At 43.2% G+C, this 20987-nt stretch overlaps 1 protein-coding gene across 12 annotated transcripts in view; it reads right to left on the reverse strand.

Annotated features, from left to right (window-relative positions):
* The window catches only part of AKAP13 (A-kinase anchoring protein 13), a 322839-nt gene that overhangs the window by 194881 nt on the left and 106971 nt on the right, over nt 1-20987 (reverse strand). For all 12 annotated transcript variants that reach the window (XM_045067346.1, XM_045067354.1, XM_045067353.1 and 9 more), the window contains exon 3: nt 10409-10556. In XM_045067346.1, coding sequence (XP_044923281.1) covers nt 10409-10556 — 148 coding nt within the window. The remainder of the gene's footprint in view (nt 1-10408; nt 10557-20987) is intronic.

Below are 20987 nucleotides of genomic sequence, written 5' to 3' on the forward strand. Positions count from 1 at the left end.
TTCCGAGTTGAATTCTTTCTATGAAGGCTGTAGGAGATAGAGCATCCCCTGCCTGGTGCGTGTCTGTACCCACACATGCTGATACCCACATACGTACTTCAACTCAATGCATGTGTTGAATTTATACATTTAACATATGACATGAAATTAGGGGGAAAAAACTTCTGATTTTCCTTTGAAGGGAAGCCAGCCTAATTGTATAAAACAACAATGTCAATTAGAAACAAGTCAACAGATTCAGGTAGTAGGTTTAGAGATTCTTCTGGCAGAAAGTATTTCTTTTACACTGCTCTATAATGGGGTACCTGGGGGGCTCAGTCAGTTAAGCATCTGCTTTTGGCTCAAGTTACGATCCCAGGGCCCCGGGATGAAGCCCCGTGTCTCTCTCTCCCTCTGCACTCCCCACCCTCTGCTTGGGCATGCGCTCTCTCACTCTCTCTCAAATATGTAAAATCTTTTTTTTTAAGGTTAAAATAAAAAAAACTGTTTTATAACATCCAATAGCTAGATAGGCACCAAGCCCAGAGCACTGGGAATACAAACGTGAAAGACTCAGCCCTCTGTTTCAGCCCTCCGGAGGTTTACAGTCTGTAACGGGGAATCAAACAATTTGCAGAGAACTTCGAAGAAGTCAGAGTGGGATGGGCTCTAGAAGAAACACACAGTGCAACTGGTGGGAGAGATGCAGGACATTTCCCAGGTGAGTATGAGCAGGAAGACGTCACAAAGCAGGTGGCTGCTAAGAAGCAGCTTTCTGCAGGCACGCTGCTCCCAGCTCTGCAGCCCTCAGAACGCAGATGCACGGCACCTACCTTACATAACACACACACACATCATAACGCGCGGTGTGCTGGCTCTACTCGCTGTGCTTTCCAAGTAGCCATTCATGTACTCCTCATAGCAACTCTATGCGGCAGACACTATTATTATACCATTCACCAGATGCAGAGACCAACGCACAGAAGTACTAAGTCATTTGCCCACAGAGATGAAGCTCCTGGGTGGCAGAATCAGAACTTGAGCCCGCTTCCTTGCTCTTGAGGCTGCCCCTTCTCTCAAGATTTATGGGTACAAGAGGAAACAAGGGGACAGTGGAAGAATCAACAGGGAAGCAATAAACACACCATGCTCAAACCCTGGCTGGAAACTCTGATGCTGTGCGACCCCAGATTACCTCTGCTTCCATGGGCCTCGACTTCCTCATTCACTGCATGAGGGCGCAGCCCCTAGGAGCCCCAGCATTTCTCCGGAGGTCAAAGCCTGTGGGCATCAGTAGGCAGAAGCTGGACAGGGAGAGAACGTTAACAAGAGATTCCAAGAATAGAGAACAGTTTGAAGAGCCCAAACGTGGAAGCAGAAGGTAAGTTCAAGGGATGGAAAGGACAGTTTCGGGAAGATACTAACTTGGTTATACCTGGATGCTTAGGGACAGCAGAGACCTGGGTCCAAAACAATTTCCCTTACTTCTCAGCTACGTGGCCCGAGGTAAATGAGAACACCTCTCTGTTGCATCTAGACAGTCTCCAGGTCTTACACGGAAAGAGCAGAATTAGAAGAGTCTTCTCAAACTCTTTAATACCATCACCCAAAACAACATCACCTAGCCTCAATTCATTGCCTATGAAATCAGACAGATAGGTGTAACAATAGGTATTTCAGTTGGAAGAATTACTTTAAAGTAAGAACGGTTCATGCATCTAACTGACAATTACAGCACAGCATTACAAGCCTCAAGCCTGTGCAAAGGTGAGAAACCCAAAAGCTTGAACCAGAAAGGGAGTCCCAATGCCACTAATGGCATCCATCACCACCACCACATCCATCCGCCACCCTCTAAGAGCTCCTTCTATATAGACAGAGTTCATCCCATATTCCAGATCTTCAATTTCATGTCTCTCTTTCTCTCCGCCCCACCTCCCCCCACACGGTGCACTGAGTGCAGAAAAGCCACTGTGAAGCAACACCACCTTATTCAAAACTGCCAAGTATAGAAGTGTCTGCAAAGAACCCCATCCAGCTAGGAAAGGGTGAAGACAGACAGAGGGGACAGACACAGATGGTGGTTCACGCACACGCACGTGTGTTTATCGGCAGCCTATGCGTGCCTGGCTCTTCCCGCTGCGTCAGCAGAAGTAATCGGTGAGCAGACAGATGTGGACGGTGGCGGTGGTTGGGTGAACTACTGTCAGCTCGTCTGTGTACACACTTCTGTGTAAAATGAAACTACGTATCAGAGGAGGACGAATGTCAGGAAAAGCCAGGAAGCAGAAACCCAGGAACAGAGATCCATCCGACTGTTGGCCCCGTGTTCTTCCCTATGGACATGAACTCACAATCTGAATGTGAGTAAAATGTGCCGTCAATCTGGAATGTGTTTGGTATGATTATAGGCTCCTTTTTCAAAAGAAACTGAGGAGTAAAAGAGGAGTGGGGGGCTGTGGGTGTCCTGGACCGGCCTTTAATATTAAAAACTGAGAGTCCACCGGGAGAGGGACCGCCGCTCTCAACCACAGCGCTGGCCCCGGCGTCCGGAAACAGCACCCGAGCCTGCAGGCACTACTCTGTCCCACTGGGGTTTTCTATTATGCTCGACTGGGTCTCAAGACTATTTTTTAATCCCTATGACCTTTTAGATAAAGCATTTAGGGGGGAAAACCCTTTGTTAAAAAACAAAGCTATGTAATATGGACCCAGTAATAAAACCCGCTGCATAAAACGTCCTGTTGCCATAAACTCGCCCTAGAGACAGGACTCTCTCCCGGGGCCATCACACACAGAATGCAGGGTATTAAGGATGCCCACATGTATACCAAAAAGACACAGAAACCACATCCGATTTGCTATCATCGCCACAGTCGACCTCTCTTTACACAAAAACTGCGGCAGAAAGAGGAGCAGCAGGTTCCGGCCGGGGGCACGGTGCTTCTTCCACCCAACCTCCTGCTAACAAAGAAGGAAAAGTAAGAATCCCAAGGCTATCTAGAAAAGGAAGGTCTGAAAAATTTACTGAGCTTCTTCTGAGGGAAGCAGCTCCAGAGAATTTAAAGAAGGGAAGAAGACAGAGAAATCGGTAAAGAAATAAGCCTAAGCGTCAATTCCATCTTTTAAACCGCCTTCTCAGTACCCCCGCGACCAGGCCCGGTTCTTTCTTCTACATCAGAAATCCACAGTAACTACTGGGGTGCGGGAGATCTTTCCCTGACCGACTGAGGGGTCCTGAGGTTTGCTGGCAACAAGCGGAGGAGTCAGACAACACCGGCTGGAGTCTTCACCGTCCGCTGCGCCCAGAATAGGTCATCCTGAACAAGTCACTCCACCCTGGAGCCCAATGCCACCCGCCATCCCGACTGTGAGAAACCATCAGAGAAACCATCAGAGATGGCCATGCACAAAGCACCGCGCCCGAGAGAGGCACCAAAGACTGGTCGTTATCATCATCATCATGATTTAGCTATTACAGTGTTCTGCTGAGGGGCGCCTGGGTGGCTCAGTCAGTTACACGTTCAACTCTTGATCTGGGCTCAGGCCATGATCTCGGGGTTGTGAGACGGAGCCCTGCGTCCGGCTCTGCGCTGAGCATGGAACCTGTGAAGATTCTCTCTCCCTCTGACCTTCCCGCTTCTACTGCTCTAAAACTAAACTAAAATGAAAAAAATTTTAAATGTTCCTGTTTAGGTCACTCAAGGAAAAGAGATTCATGAAACTCTACAAAGAGCTTCTGCCACAGGACCCAGGAGCTAAAAGTTGCCTTTGGCACTACTGAAAACATAAAAGGGGGGGGGGGGTCCAGAATAAACAAAAACACAACAAAAAGCACCTAGCGGAGGGGAGCCTGGGTGGCTCAGTCATTAAGCATCTGCCTGATCCCAGGGCCCAGGGATGGAGCCTGTGTTGGGCTCTCTACTCAGCAGGGAGCCTGCCTCTCCCTCTCCCTCCCACTGTTCCTGGCTTGTGCTCTCTCTCTGTCAAATAAATAAATAAAATCTTAAAAGAAGAAGACCACCACCTAGCTGAGAAGCAACAATGTCAATTAACTGCTACTGCTCCTCTTAAAAGCACTGAATTCCAACCTTTTTTAAGCTGGTGGGTCAGGAGGTACATGTGCTCATGCGGCTGGAGAGCGTCTCCGCAGGCTCCTTATCAACGTATGAAGCACTGTACCCATGGAAACGAAATAGTGCTACAGATAAACAAGTGTGCTGGAGCATGACCCAAGAATTACTTCATTTCCTATTAAGCTAAAAGTGGCACACATCCCATCCGGGCCTTCTCTTTTGAGAATCAAACAATTGGGACTTTGTCTGACCAACTATCCAGAGAGGAATGCTGAAAGTGCTTGCTGGACCAGCCCAGCCCAGCCCAGCCCCACTCAGAGCATGGTCTCCCCACCCCCCCCTTTTTTTTTTAAGATTTATTCATTAGAGAGAGAGAGAGAGACAGAGAAAGTGTGTGTGTGTGTGTGAGAGAGAGAGAGAGAGAGCGCATGCGTGTGCATGGGGAGGGAGGGAAAGAGGGAGGGCGAAGGGGTAAGGGGGCAGAGAGAGAATCTCAAGCTGACATTCTCCGCTGAGCTCAGAGCCTCACAGAGCTTCGTCCTACGATCCCGAGATCATGACCTGAGCTGAAACCAAGAGCTAGACGTTCCACCGATGATGCCACCCAGGCGGCCCCACTCCTGTTCTAAGAGAAAGGCTGTGGTAAGGAGTCAACGGTGGAAAACACGGAAACACCGTCTTTTAGTTTTTCAGTCTGGCATCCAAGTACCTGAGAAGTGGCGATACAGGGTTCAAGGAAATGTCCAGTCTTCAGGATCATGTGCAGGTGCAGAAAGCACCTACTGTTCATTTTGGGTGGTCTGGTGGCAGATGTGCAAATTTCATATGTATGTAAAATGTCTCTGTGTAAAAGTATTTAAGCAGAATGGGACAAAAAAACAGTAGGCACAGGAATTTCATCATATATATTTTTTGTGGGAAAAGGGCTTGTTAATACAGAACACGGTGTGCCGTACTTCAGTCTATTACTGTAAGGCAGTGTTCCTCAGTATTTTAATCACTGTCACCCCCCAAGGAGTCTTCCTAGACATTTTTCTGTATTCACCCCCCATCTAATGAAACTTTCATGCTACAGATTTAGCACATATTTGTACATGTGTCTCTGCTTACAGAGAGAGAGAGAAAGATTTTCTGCTCCCACGAGCCAATTTTCACTCCTCTGGCAGGACCACTGCCTCCACTACAATGTGTGTGGCTCAGAGTCCAGGCTCAGACCCTCAGCTCCAAGTACACACCGTCCACATAAGCATGGCAGCTGGGACAGTACACAGCAGATGGTTTTTCCCTTCAACAAGTCCCCAGTTTGTTTTTCCAGCATAGCAACTATATATACTGACTAGCACTGGGACAGTAACTGAAGATTTTTTAAAAATCTGTAATCCTACCTGTCTAGGGATAGCCTTATAGCAGGAGTGTTTTAGAATAGGGAAGACTGTTAGGAAGTGTCCACCACAAAAGTAACGATTCATTTGCCACAGAGCGGGGTCCAGCACTCTGCGATTAGGCCAGTTTAAAGTCAACAACTTCTTTTCGAATGTGTAATTCAATCTGGCAACCTTGGACATCAGCTATTAAGAGACAGGTCTAGGTTCACAAGAAGTGAGAGCTACATCGTGATCTACCTGTAGAGCTAGTTACTGGGACCTGGGCTGTGAGCACTGAGCTTTAATAAGCCCGAAAGGAATTCTGATCACAGCAATTGTTTTTTCTTTTTTAAATGACAAATCTACTATATATAGTACCTTCCCTCTGATGAGTGAGAAAGAAAAACATAAGAGCTGGGTCAAATTTTAGGTCAATGTATCTTTGTAGTTTTCCTGTCCAACAAGAACCTGTGCTGTAAATTCTTAAGTAACACATGCTGGGAAAAGAGAGATCCTGCACTAAATCCTTGCATAAAAACAGTGTGCGGCGTCCACTGAACATCCTGTCTCATTTCCATTCTGAAATCATTGTTTGCTGGGGCTAAATTCACATTTAGCTAATAAAAATGAACATAATAAGGCAGGACTCCATATCCCTCAAGAATTCTCTTCCAAGGATACTCAGACTTCTTTACATTACTTACCAGACCCCCACAAGTCTTTTAAAGAAAAATCTCAGCTTTATCTCTAAAGGAAACTCACTGTTTAGTTAAGATGAGATTTGCAGTCAGATTTGTTTCATACAAAGAGAAAAGAATGGAGGTATTTTCCTCCACTAAAGGCCATACCTTTCGCCTTTAGAGATGGATATCCACTTTAGGCGGTATTTCAGAGCACATTATATTCTTAACCAGAAAATGCATCAATAAAATGAACTAACATTTTAATACATAGTTCGTCTGTCTGTGTCTCATGTTAATCAGAACCTGACAGCTTTATTTTCAGAAGAGAGGACATTGTTTTCGTTTTCAAAATGTTTTTTATTAAAAATTACTTTGTAAAGCACCCAAACAATTTAAAGGCAAATAAAGCAGAAACCAAAGTCTCCACCTAACTGCCCCCTAAGATGCTTTTATTGGCCTTACTTTATTAAAAAGGGGGAATGATATCATGTCTACAGCTTTTTGATGGTGGTAAGGCAAGAAGATTATTTATAAAAAAGCCTTTACAATTTATAATTAGACACACACAATTCATTAAAAAATCTCATTAAGGAAGAAAGGGAGAAAATAGAAAAAAATAATCTTCATATCCGAAGTTAAAACATTTAAAGGACACAATTTAGAAATGTTCCTTTCTCTCTTCCACCCCTAATAATAAAAGGTTAAAGACTAACATCAAGAAGTAGTTGCCTTTTGAAGGTCAATCAATCATCTGGTTTTAGTAAAAAGTAAAATGTTACAAAACACTGACAGTGAAACATGCAGAGAACTCAAAGAAAAAATGAGAGCCAGCAATGTGGATGAAACATGACATTAAAACCAAGAACAAGACACAAAGCTTTTTTTCTTTCCGGAGTCAACCCAAATGACTAGGACTGGCCGAGCTCATCCCACTCGTGAGCAGAGAGGGTGCACTGACATTGCTCCCAGAAGCAGCTGCTGCAAACAGACTGCGCACACTTATCCGGGACTGGGATGCACCAAGCAAGCACAGACTTTCAATCAAGAATCTTGACTAATCTGACACTGCCCACAGCAGACAGGAAATCCAAGGCTATCAATGCAGCTAACTGACGCAAATCATCATAGGTAGCTCTGGCAAGAGAACACAGGCTCCCACCCCCAAGGAAGAATTCAATTCAAGAAGCCAGAGCAAACTCCTTTTGCATTTTTTCAAAAGAAAGGGCGTGTGTGTGTACAGGCACCCACCCATGTGTACGCAACCTTTCAAGAAGAATGGCTTCCAAGAACCAGGGTGCATTCAGATCAAGTAGAAACGCTCTTCCATCCAATGGCAGGGATTCCTAGGACAGCCTTCTTAGCACACACCAACAAAACAGTAGTCTATGCCCTCATGAAGCTGACTTTAGTAGAGGCACACAGAAAACAAAAAGATCAATAGAAGATATAACGTGTTAGAAGTGTGTAAGTGCAGTGCAGAAAAATAAATCAGAGAAGGGCAAGAAGGAATACAGACAGGAGGCCATTGTGTATTTTTTTTTAATAGTTTCCACACCCAACATGGAGGCCAATGGGGGGCCTGAACTCATGACCCTGAGATCAAGAGGCAATGCTTAATCAAATGAGCCACCAAGGCGCCCTTTGAAGGCTGTTGTGTATTTTTACAAGGTGGACAGGGAAGGCATGAGAAGGAGACAGCTCAGTGACGAGCGGAAGGAAGGGAAGCAACGAGTCTAAGATGTCCCTAAAAACAGATTAAGGCAGCTTAATTCTAGACTAAAATATTTAACTCCATGATATCAACAAGAAATTCAAAATCAACTCAATGCCCTCAACGCCCCTATCCCTACACCTCCACACATGACTACGGCAGATGCGGCATCTTAACAAGACCCGTGAGTGGAAAGATCTCACACAACGGGGAGCGCTCAGGATCCCTTCCGCTTGAACAGTTCACAGAGCTCCTACCTCACCAGCGAGGACCTTGCCACTGCCCTGCGTCCATATCAAAGGTTCACATGTGACAGTCTGGCTCTACATTCCATCTGGCCTGCTTGTACAGGAGGGTCTTACAGGGACTCCAAGACTCTGTCACCTCTGCTGCGATCGAGCACCTCCTACCACCAGCCCAAATGAACACGAAGGAGGAGCAGTCTATGCAGGCTAAGTGGGGTGAGAAGGAGACGGGTTGCTGGGCCCTGTAAGCATGACAGGGGACACGGGAGGTGCGAGAGATCATAATTTAAAGGGGGGGTAGCTGATTAGCGGAAAATGGAGAATGCAGGTACTAGGACTCCAGGCCCCACGCTAATGGGTCAGGGATGTTTCTGCTAACTTTCTGCTAACTTCCAAGTTAGCAGAAAGCAGCACAGTACCATATCCATTCTGGTTCGCTGGGGCCAGCAGGGTAAGGGTCCTCGGAGTAAGTACAGAAGGACACCCGGAGATGGGTGTGACTGGGAAGGAGGGGTGCAGAGACCCATAAAAAGGTTTGGAACCAAAGGCAAGGGAAGAGATGGGAACTAGAGTTCAGAAAGGTAGGCTGGAGCTCAGAGAGGGTCCGGAACAAACTCGGAGCCCCAGGCCGTCACACAGGTACAGCAGGCTTGTGAAGCCAAGGAAAGGAACTGTCTGCCACCCATCCTCATCGCAAGGCCTTGCCAGCGAAGGGACCAGGGCTGCCGGGAAGATCCCTCTCCACGGGGCCGGACTCTGCCAGTACTTGTGACTGAGCACTGCAACCAGGGCACAGGGCAACACCCCTGCCACAGCTGTCCTCTCCCTCAGCGCTCCGTGCACCCTCCACATCCACCTCCATGCTTTCTCACACATGCGCACACGCAGTCATGAACACCCCCTCACGCACCACCCCCTAACTTTAACTCCTGCCTGTTTCTGACTCAGGAAGGAGTAAGTTTATAAAAATTACCACCGCTCCTTTCCCGGTAAGAGTTCAGCCAGGCACCGCTGACTCGACCCCCTGCGGAGCTGTCTCTCACCATTACCCACACAGGACAGAGGTTTTGCAAGGGTGATACTGGATGGCACCTGTTCCAGGGCAGGCCTCAAGTTCCAGATAAGCCTTTCTGACATGATAAACATCACAGGAAACGAGATGATTGGAGTTTTAAGCTACAAAGGAGGATATTTAATACGCTTTAGAAAGAAATCAGTATCTAACCTGAACTCCAGGTGAATTTCCAATCCCTAAAACTTTGTTGGGGGGCTGGGGGAGAAAGGGTGGGGGTAAGATGTTCATAGGAATTGTCAAAAATCTTTAAATCCTATATTTTTTAATGTCATTTTTGCCAAACAGGAGGATAAATACAGCTTTCAACTAATCGTTAAATCCCAGTCCCTGAGTGCAGAAAAATTTCCAGGAGCTGGTGGTATCCGACATGAAATTCTTTTGTATCAACTGGCACAGCAATCTGAACCAATACCAGCAAGACTAGATATTACAAGTGCTTCATAAACTAATAATTTTTCACACGGTCTATTCAACACAGTGGAATCAGTGTTCTGTAAAAACACTGGTAAAAGGAAATGGTTTAGTAAGAAGTAAATCCACTGTGTTCTCTAAAAGAAAACAGTTAACTCAGCACTTTTTAGGCGCTCCCCCTAAGTTCACCCTACTTTGTATCCTGATGAAAACTGGTCAACTGTTAACTTCGAAGCCAGATCAATGAAGGAAAGCAGCTCACCTCCAAACACAAATCAATACACCTTCAGGTGCTGGGACAGACAGGTCAAGGGATAGCCATTATCTTGGGAGCCATTTCTCGTGGACGTAGCAATGATTTCATGACTTTTGTAAAGCATTTTTAATAACTACCTATCTTCCCCTTTTAATTGTTAAACCTATAATTACAATAGTGATTAAGTACTCATTAACTGTGTTTTACCTTTACTTTTGCCACTATGATATGCAGAATTCAAATCTGCAGTCGCACCATGGGAACCACAGTAGAACGTGTATCTTCCACCTGTTTTAGTTCTCCCCAAATCTCAACGTTCTCATAAATTAATATTTTTGCCGATCCTGATTTTTATTAATATTTTTGTTGATCCTGATTTTTACTTTTAAACTTATGACACCATTTTATTTCACTAATTTCTAGTCAGCCTCAGATTTTTGTGGAACAAGCAAATATAAACAGAATGCTTTATTCTAATGCATTGTTAACATAAAGATTTGACAAGAATTCTATCGCCCTGATTCATTCTTCTCACTCCACATTGACCACACAGAATAAAAGTGTGCATGAACCAGGAAAGGCCAGTGAAGACTCCGCCCAACACTTACCAGGAGCAATGGTCTCCAGAGTATCAGCGCTGACCTTCCGAGTACTTGTGCAGTGATGGAGGGTGGAACCCGAAAATACCAAGTAAAAAACTACATCATCTTCAACTTTGTCCTCTTCAGCCAGCAACACGGTAACCACACAATCGCCCTTGGAAAGGAAAGAGAGAGTCAGGTTCCCCTTGAAAGTCCATCTTCACGAAACTTTAAATTCAAGAAAAAAATCAAATGTCTCATCCAAACTGGGTCCCATTCGAGGAGGTTATACAAATATAAACCCTGAGCACTTACATGCCAGGAAGTACTGTAGGCACTGAGAATACAAAATGATCTGAAAATAAGATCTCTGTAGTCCTTAAAGCTTAGGGTTTTAGTGGAGGTGGCTGGACAAATGAGTAAACTAAGAAGGTAATAGTTGGTCTGGATATTTACTTGACGAACAGGTAAAAAAGAAATCCAAAAGAATCCAAAAATAAGGCCAAGAGGATGGTGGAGGCATATTAAACAGTTAGTTACATCCTTACAGCCTGAACGTGCCCTTGAGCTGTGTTCCAGTGGTAGTAATAACTCTCAGTCCGACATCCTACAAATCGCTGCCAAATCCCCCTATTCTCCAACAAGGAGAGTCTCCGATGAGCTAGCCCGGAAGTGGCAGGGTGCAAAGAGCATACACTTGGGCTCCAGTCAAACCTACAAAGACTTCACTTAAATGCTCTAAACCCCACTGTCCCTGACTATATTAATGGAGACAATACCTCCTCTTCCTGCAGCTAATATATGAACACTCTTGGAACACATTCAGCTCTCAGTCTATGATAATATTCTTACTCTACAAGGACAGGACAATCACTTTTCCGGTTATGTGTTTCCTGACCCTCTGGAATCCCTACTCTTCTTTAGCTACCTCTCCATCAAATCCTGGAATTAGACAAAAACCTTGTATCAGTAACTTTGTCCATGACTTTGCAACTGCTGAGATGATAACTGTTGTTAATTCGCAAATATTCTTTCTAGTTTTTACACGTTCTTTCTTTTTTTGAGGTTAGTGTCTAAATTAAATATATTCTACAAAATACAGACCTAACTACTACTCTCTCAATCATAAACATTAGACAATTCATGTTGGCACCATAAACAAAAGATTTTAAAAGCACCAGGTTTAGTAACATCTAAATCTTAATAATGCACTATTTAAAAAAAAGGAAAAAGAGAATAATGCACTATGGAAAAACCAATCTACAAAAAGCCAGGCTGCTTTAGCATTAAATAGGAGCAAGAAAGCTCCTTCCTTAGAGCTTTTTTTTTTTTTTTCTTTTCCATTTTGGCAACAATGAAGCCTTTGAGAGAACCATGCCACCCTGTGGCCAAAATTTATTAGGCCCAGCAGCATTACAGAGCAGCAGGTAATATTTTTATTCAACACTGAAAACCAAAAATCACAACATCAAACTTAAGCAATGGTCCAAAACGTGGATTCTGGAAACAGAGTTCAAAGTATTTCCCAAAGTCCCAAATGCCCATCTCTTCACTGATCCCCAGTGCTTTGTGCAGTGCCCTGTACATGGTAGGGGCCCACATCTGTTCAATGCAACAGATAAGAATTCAGAATGAGCTACAAATAAAGCTGTGACTTCCTGCAAATGCTGAACTGGAAAGTTCCAAAGCATCCTACCACAAGGAACAGCACAGTTGGTAAAACAGAATTATCACGGGCTGCAGTCACTCTTTTGAGAATTATAACTGAGACTCATGTGTAAGTCCCTATCTTGGAAACATTTTGAAAAGCTTAGGCTGGCAAAATATTTAATACCCTTTGTGATGATAAACCACAACCAGCTAAAATGTCTGCAGCACATGAGAAGAATAAATTTCTCAAGGTATTGAAATACCATTATAACATGAGGAGGGGAAAAAGTGTGTGAGAGAAAGCTCTAAAGTTTCATCCTTCAGAGCACAGGTTGGCAAACTAATCTGTGGGGGCAATCCAGCTCTCGGCCTGTTTGTGTATGGCTCAAAGCTAAGAAAGGTTTTTATACTTCTAAAGTGGTTTGGGGAAAAAAAAAAATCAAAAGACAAATATCTTTTAACCTGTGAAAATGACATGACATTTGAATTTCAGTGTCTGTACATAAAATCTTCTTGGAACCAGCCAGGCTCACTTGTTTATACGTGGTCCGTGGCTCCTTTTGCACTATAATAAGCCACAGCGGAGCTAAGCAGTTCCCACTGAGACCGTGTGCCCTGTCGGCCTGCATTACTCACAGTGTGGACTACTTCTACAGGGGGAAAAGAAAAGGAATTCTAAGATGTGTTTCCTTTCTCAAGATCAGGGATTTCCTCTGAAGATGTGAGAACCAGTATCTTGCTAGAAGACTCTGTGCCCAAGATATTAAGTGGTATCTGGGGCCTTCTTTTAACTGAGGGCAGAAGAGGGGGTTATGGGACAATTTAAATCCTTTTAACAAAGCATTAGACACCAACTTCTTTCTTCACTCCCAAGACAAAAGGAAATAAGCTTTAAACTGCTCACAAAGCTTCAACAGTTTTTTTAATGTTAAGTCAAACTACCCAAAATACTAAATAGATGGGAACACAGAAGCCTCGCTCACCTCAAAACTACTTGAAATTCAGATTAAAAAGGCACCTGGCACGAAAGTACCTTTTTTTCCCTGAAGGAGTGCCCTCTGCAAGTCCCTGGGAGCAAAGGATCCACACTCTCACCGCGCATCAGCTCCAAGACCCCGGTGTCCCCACACCAGTATGGGGCACCGAGAGGCCCTGCAGACACTCACAAGACTAAGCTAGAGCAGAGGTGACTGAAAAACAGATCTACGCAAGAGTTTTTGTTGAGGTGATTGCTGGAACCACAGCTTCCCTGAGGAATATTCTGGTACATGATTTCCCTGCTCCTGGGAAGGACACATCCCATGGAATGAACACATAGGTCAATCTGGCTGCCCAGTTAATAAGTCTGTAGCACATCTAAAAAGACAATAGATGAACTATTAACAAGGGCAATTTTCCAGACACATTCTTGATTAAAGCCCCAGGAAGAGGCGCATCTGTATCTCCACTTCTCCAGTAAACTGAAGAGATATATCTTGAACCTCACAGGATGGTCAGAGTCCTGATTATTTTTGCTGACAGATGACAATTTATAATGGCCCTATTTTGTAGGTATAGGGGATCCCCAAGATATGAATGCACTGTAGCCCTAAATGCCACAATAAGTAACTTACTTGCCACCCCAAAACCAGAAATTTTATTTGTTCTTAAATTTTATTTTTATTTAAATTCAGTTAGCCAATATATAGTACATCCTCATTAGTTTTTGATGTAATGTTCAATGTAATGTTCACTAGCTGCGTATAACACCCAGTGCTCATCACATCACATCACATGCTCTCCTTAATGCCCATCAGAAAAACAAAATTTTAAATGGCAGTTGTGGTCCCAATTCTCCCCTTCTTTAACTCATGTATATAGTAGATATATATATTAATGGTGCTATAATCACTTTCACATATTTATTAATGACAAAAACACAATTTTTGTTTCTCAGGTTTCTAACCTGGAATTCAAAGAACTGATCTTCCTTTTGTAGAACAAGGATTTTCTCTCCACGTGAGACCCAACATCTTGCCCAACATCATGCAGACTCTCCATGCCCCAAGATATGAGTTATGCCTGAGGTCTTCCTTAAACCAGGGACAGTATCTTGATCAGGGGAAAAAGGAATGGGCAACGGAAAAGCATCAGAGCGAAGGGAGAAAGTGAATTACAGTGTGGGAAAGGAACAAGGCCTTGGAAACAGGGAAGATGTTAGCTGAAGTTGAGGGGAATGAGACAGTAAGGAAGTTCTGTGGGAGGAGTGGTCAAAGAAGGGCCAGCACTGATGTCTCAGATGGCCAGACAGTGTCAGACATAAGGTTTCTGGCGGTGGACCCCATCAGCAGCAAGGTAACTGCCATGGTAAACTGGCGATGACTTGTACAGGCTCGTGAGAGCCCATGACTATATTTTTAGGAATTCTGCAAGCCACTTGTTAAACACAGCCATTATTAAAAAATTAACTAAGCGCAGAATTAAATAAATTATATAAACAACAGATTAATAAATACTTAAAACTCATCACTTTTTAATTATTTTATCACACTTCCCTGGTACCTAAAATCTCGAGGCTTACATCTATTTTCTCTGAAATTACAGCGATGGTGTGCACATTTCCCCCAGCACACACCCCTGTCCAGCCCTGCATTCAGTGATGTGGCACTGCCAGCCTAAAATCAATAATAGCAGTATTTACACCACTGAAATCAGCAAATGCTACAAATCAGGGTTTTTCTTTTTTCTTTTCAACCATCACATCATTGAGAATAGATTAGCAGAATGGGAGAGAGGGAAAGCGAGGGAATTTCCAAAGAGAAGGCAAGGATATGCCACGGCAGGCCCGATCTAGACAGATGACTGCTTATGAGAAGGAGAGTGGAGGACTGGCCATCCGGGAAAACCAGCGCCAAGTACAAAGCAACCCAGGCCCACAGATAACAATGCTGCCAGAATTCTGCTCAGGAAAGATCAGTATCATCACCACACCTTAAGTCAATCAATTTTCTAACTTTCAAATGTGGCTTTTAACTTATTAACATACTGCAGTGGGCAAAGGGATGGTCTCTGCCTGAATCACAGCATGGGACATTGCTTCCTGTTTACCCTCTTTGTTATGTTAAATTTTCGGCTGGAAGTGAGGACAATCATACTTACCCCAAAGGTTGTTTAAGAATTAAGTAACTGAGGGGCGCCTGGGTGGCTCAGTGGGTTAAGCCACTGCCTTCGGCTCAAGTCATGATCTCAGGGTCCTGGGATCGGAGTCCCGCATCGGGCTCTCTGCTCAGCAGGGAGCCTGCTTCCCTCTCTCTCTCTACCTGCCTCTCCATCTACTTGTGATCTCTGTCAAATAAATAAATAAAATCTTAAAAAAAAAAAAAAAAAAGAATTAAGTAAATGAAAGAAATTTAAAAAAAAAAAAAAAGAATTAAGTAACTGATAAAAGTGAAGCACCAGGGGGCCCCTGGGTGGCTCAGCTGCTTGAGCATCTGACTCTTGGTTTTGGATCAGGTCATGATCTCCGGGTCCTGAGAGCCCTATGTCAGGCTCTGTGCTCACTGTGGATCCGCCTGAGATCTGTCTACCTCTCTCTCCCCCTCTGCCCATCCCCGACACAGGCACACTCTTTCCCTCTCTCTCAAATAAACAAATCTTTAAAAAAAAAAGAAAGTGAAATACCTACAGCACTGCATGGGACATATGTTCAATAAATAATTCTAATGACTGTAATGCAGATGTAACAGAGAACAGATGTGACATATAACAAGGTGACTACAGTTAATATACCGTATCATATATCTGCAAGTTGCAAACAGAGTAAATCTTAAAAGTTCTTATCACCAGAAAAAAATTGTAACTGTATGTGGTGATGGATGTTAAGTAAACTCACGATAGTAATCGTTTTGTAACAGATACATATATTAAATCATTTGTACACCTAAAACGAATATATTTTATATCATTTCTATCTCAATAAAGAAATAATATTATTATTTGTCAGAATGTAACCCCCACCTTTTATATACATCATAATATCCCCTTAGTCTGGGATAGGAAGAAGCAGGTGCTCAAAACACACATTTGAAAAGAAAGAAAAACACCAAAATTTTAACAGCAGGTACCTACTCCTAGATGGTGGCTGAGGTCAATTTTAATGTACTTCACACTTACGTTTTTATATATATATATTTTAAGATGTATTTGTGAGAGATAGAGTGCATGCACATGGGCAGACAGAAAATCTCCAGGAGACCCCCAACTAAGTGGGAGACCCAACATAGGGCTCAATCCCAAAACCCTGAGATCATAACATGAGCCAAAATCAAGAATCAGACACTTAACCAACTGAGCCACTCAGGCACCACTCTAGCATTTTCAAATACAGATGGTTTATTTTTAAAAGAAAAAAATCCTTGTTTTTTAAATAGTCTGCTTCCTTGTAAATTACAAAGGGAAAGCTAGAAACCTCTTAGATACCATCTGAATCAAGTGATCAAAAAAGGTAACATGATGAATAATGAAACAAACCAGCGCCCCACACCTGATGCCACCTGCTGAGGACAAACATCACTTGCAGCATCCCCAACAAAAATGCAATACCTCACTCTAGTCATAGGAAGACATCACACAGACCTAAGTTGAGAGGCCTTCCAAAAAAAAAAAAAAAACTGGCCAGTACTCTGCCAAAATGTTACTGAGGAGACACAAAGACTGAGGTACCACTCCAGACTAAAGAAACTTGCCCACTAATGCAACACATCATTCTGGGCTGGAAGCTGAGTGGTAAAACAAATTGCTATTAAGGATATTATTGCGACAACCCGCAACATTTGAGGGAGGCTTACAGATTTAACGTATCAATGTTAAAACTCCTGGTTTCCTGTCATTGTGCTGTGGTTCTAGAAGAGTATATCCTTGTTCTTAGGAAATACACAATGAAGTATCTGGGGTAAAGGAGCATGATGTCTGCAACTTTCAAAAAACAAGACAACAATTAAGCAAATATGGCAGGATATTACAGTGAATCTGGGTTTAATGTAAACTATTCTTATAATTTTTCTATAAATTTGAAATTATTTCAAAAAATAAAAAATTTCTAAGGGACAATTTCTCAAATAATTTATGTAAGCAAATACTCAAAGTTAAAAGGTGTAAAATTAAATTACATTTCTAAAGATGTTTTCTGCATCCTGCAGACATATGTATATGTATGTTTAGTAAAGATATTTCTATTTAGTACATTTATATATATATATAAGTATATTTATATTTAGTATATTTAGTAAAGATATTCAGGCTTCCAGAATTATGACTTGCAACAACAGTTGCCTTTTGTTTGAGAATCTTAAAGGAGTTTATAGGCCTTCCCAAATCGATTTCCCAGTTTGCCCGAATAACAAGATGTACACTTAATGTTCATATGGGGAAAGTGAGAGGAGGTAAGTAATGCAATGTAAATACTGAACATTCACGTACTATCTTTCCACAGGTGGCAAATGATTATAGTACCAAGGAAGTAATTTCTAAAGTGAGTCCTTGTACAATTCAGACACTTATTTGCATTCACGCCATTAGCTTCATTTTCTCCTTTAAAATAGGCAGTTGAGGGGCGCCTGGGTGGCTCAGTGGGTTAAAGCCTCTGCCTTCGGCTCAGGTCATGATCCCAGGGTCCTAGGATTGAGCCCCGCATCAGGCTCTCTGCTCAGTGGGGAGTCTGCTTCCTCCTCTCCCTCTGCCTGCTTCTCTGCCTACTTGTGATCTCTGTCTATCAAATAAATAAATAAAAATCTTAAAAAAAAATAAATAAAATAGGCAGTTGATAAGCCACTTTGCCCAATCATTTCCTAAAGCAACCAAAGGTTTATAGTCACCTACAGTTTTTCCATAGTCTGAAATCAACAGTCTCTCCCTTGGAAAATCAAGCTGCTGGTCTTCAATTTCATTAAAGGCTCACACAACAGAGAGCCACCCAGGAGCAATGAGCTTTCTAATGCTCAGCTCTTGGTCACTAAACACCATTGTCTATTAAAATGAACCAAAGCTACTCCAAGAAAGGCTATTTCCAGGCCTATAGTCAGGGTATGTACAAGAGGATCCTGGAACATCTTGTTTTTGACAGAAAATAAGGAAGTGCTCAAAAAAGAAGAAGAAAAGAAACAAAGATGGGGACATGTTGCACACTGAAGTGGCTTCCTCTGGCCAAATCTGGGACAATTTGAAAACCAAAACAATGAAAAACAGTAACAAACTATAAATAATTAAGGAATGGGAAGTCCGGAGTCTATACTAGTATAGGTCAATGAATTAAACAGGGAAGGGAGAATTCCTGCAGATGACAGAATGAAAGGCTGACCAGTAGAGAGAGGGCTAGAGTGGGGAAGTAATCACTTTGCAACCATACTGGTAAAAATTGCTTCTAGCAAAAATGATCAATTATCAATCTACGGAGAAATTCTCAAGAGGAAGAAGATGTGTACATTGTCTACAAGGATCTCCCCATAGACTACTTAGTAGTGGCAAGGAAGAAAAAATGTAGTATTTATTCAGTGAAGAAATCTACCAATACTTTGACCAGGTAATCAAAGTAATCTCCCAATAAAGACAGATGAACACTGTGCGCCTCCGGAAGGCATACTCTGAGAAGGACACAACAGGACCTACATAGTACTCCGGCCAAGAATGCGTCTAGACACAAGGGAACATCAGAAAAATAAAAATAAGAAATACTCTTTTGAAGAAACGAAGGGATTACTGTATTCTTCCAAACTGTCAATGCCATGAAAGATCCAGAAAGGCTGCAGATGTGTGCCAGGCTGAAAACGGCTAAGAGCCAACGACAACCAAAAGTGGTATCTAATCCTACCGTGTGATTAGTTGACCCCTGAACAACGTGGGGGTTGGGGGCACCTGCTCCAGTCAAAAACCCAAAGAACTGTGGATGCCCCGAAAGCTTAACTACTTCTATGAGACCCACCAGAGAGGACTTTTTACTGCCGTGTGCAATTCCCTGGAGAGCCCGGCTGCTGGTGTGGTGATGGGATGGTGTGCCTCAGGCGCCCCTCAGGTGGAGTTTTAGGCAGATACTGGCAACAGCTGAGCTTAAGGCCAGAGCACCCGAAGTGGCTATGAAACTCTGCTACAGTTCATTTCATTCCACTATGATTTGATATTCATTTTCATGTTCATTTACGTTTCTCTTGACTGAAAACGGTGCCATGTACAGACTCTAGGTGTTTGTGTTAACTTTTTATAACAGACTTGTGCACGTGTTATGGTAGTAAATGATAAAATAGACTAGGATCGACAACATGGTACACATTCATGACATACCCAATTTCTTAATTTTTCAGTATTTCTAGGCTACATTTGTTCGTCTATTGTTTTATTTTTTTAATTATAGCAAATCTCTAGAAAACTTCCCAATATATTTAATGAAAAAGAAATCCATGTCTGCCTGGACTCAAGCCGTTCAAGGGTCAGCCATCCGTATTTCTTGTCCCTGCATGAAGCCTGTGGACAGCAAGAACTCCATCCTTGTCTGTACTTCACACAGCGCTGATCCAGCACAAGGAGTTTCTAAACAACTACACGAATGAATAAAGGTGGCAGAGATCAGCTCATGGAGAACGTTAATGGCAAACCAAATGATTCATACTTGGCCTGGGTAGGCAAGAAGAAAAATAGAGCCCTCTGTGCTCTGGACTGAAAGAAAACTCTGGGGAGAGGGGTAGAGGGTGATGTGTTAACAGCACAAATGTTCATGAAAGGTTTTTTATCCCACAGCAGAGTCCTCAAGAAGGAAAAAGAACAGAGGCGAGGAAACCACGTGGGGAAAACATTAAAAAAAACATGACTTAAGGAAGCAAAAAGAGCTTAAAATCGCTATGGTAGCAGTAACACGATCTGAAAAGAAATATATGTGAGAAAAGCATTCTGTTGAAAGTAATTTGATGAAATACGGCGGCTGCCTGGCTGGGCGCTGGACAAAGAGAGGAAGACAGTAAACATGAAAAGAGGTAAAAATGTGGGGGTGGGCTAGGGGAATGATTTGTGAAAAAGAGGGCGATACGCTTTAAATGTCAAGTTTCACATATCAGCAGGGTGCAAAGTAGATAACACACATCCAGCAGGTGGCAAGCAGATGAGGCTGTCAGAGGAGGTCTTCTGGGCTGGCGAGGCGGACCTGAGAGTCAGCCGGCACCCTTGAACACAGGCGCACTGTGTCACAGAGAGCCAAGGCCTCAGCCCTGGTGCTTCTGCACAGGAGGGCAGGAAGAGGAAACTGATCCGGAGAAACAGAACAAACAAGAAAGGCCAGCCAGAGAAAAGGCGAAATCAGAGTAGGGTGGATCAAAAAGAAGCACGAAGGGCACTGAGAGAAGCAAGGACCGGCCATGCAACAAGAAAAGGAAAGAATGTCAAGCAATCCTCAGGGTGGGCAACGGAGGACAGACTGGGAGACCAAAGCACCGCGAACTCAGGAGCTGCTTCCAGCCTGCGTGAAACCCCAGCCGTAAATGGGCCTCTGCACAACGTACCACTCATCTATCTTTCCCTGTGCCTCAAAATCCAGAAACAGGATCCAAACTCCAGTGCCACCAAGAAAGATGATGAGACCTACCATATCGCTTTTTGTTAATGGCAGCGGCGGACTGGGCCCTCTGCAGTGAAAAACTTAGAACGTGCATTTCCTCGAGTCCTCCGGGGAGCTCAGTTGATAAACTAAAACAAATATCATTTCCCAGCTTCATGATACAATTCATTTCCACCAGCTAAAATGTTTCAGGTTTCTATTTTAACCATCTTGTTGTTCATGATACCCTCAGTAACTACAAAAGCCTTTGAAGATGATATAATCTAGGCAAAATACAACTGTTAATCTACACTCATTTGGCAGATAGCTAGGCTGAATGACAGTTAATGGACTTTCAAATAACGTACTGCTATCAAATATACAAAGGACTGTTAGCCATTA

Source organism: Mustela putorius, unplaced genomic scaffold (assembly GCF_011764305.1).
Source record: "Mustela putorius furo isolate JIRA1106 unplaced genomic scaffold, ASM1176430v1.1 tig00003875_pilon_pilon_pilon, whole genome shotgun sequence".
Taxonomy (NCBI): Eukaryota; Metazoa; Chordata; class Mammalia; order Carnivora; family Mustelidae; genus Mustela; species Mustela putorius.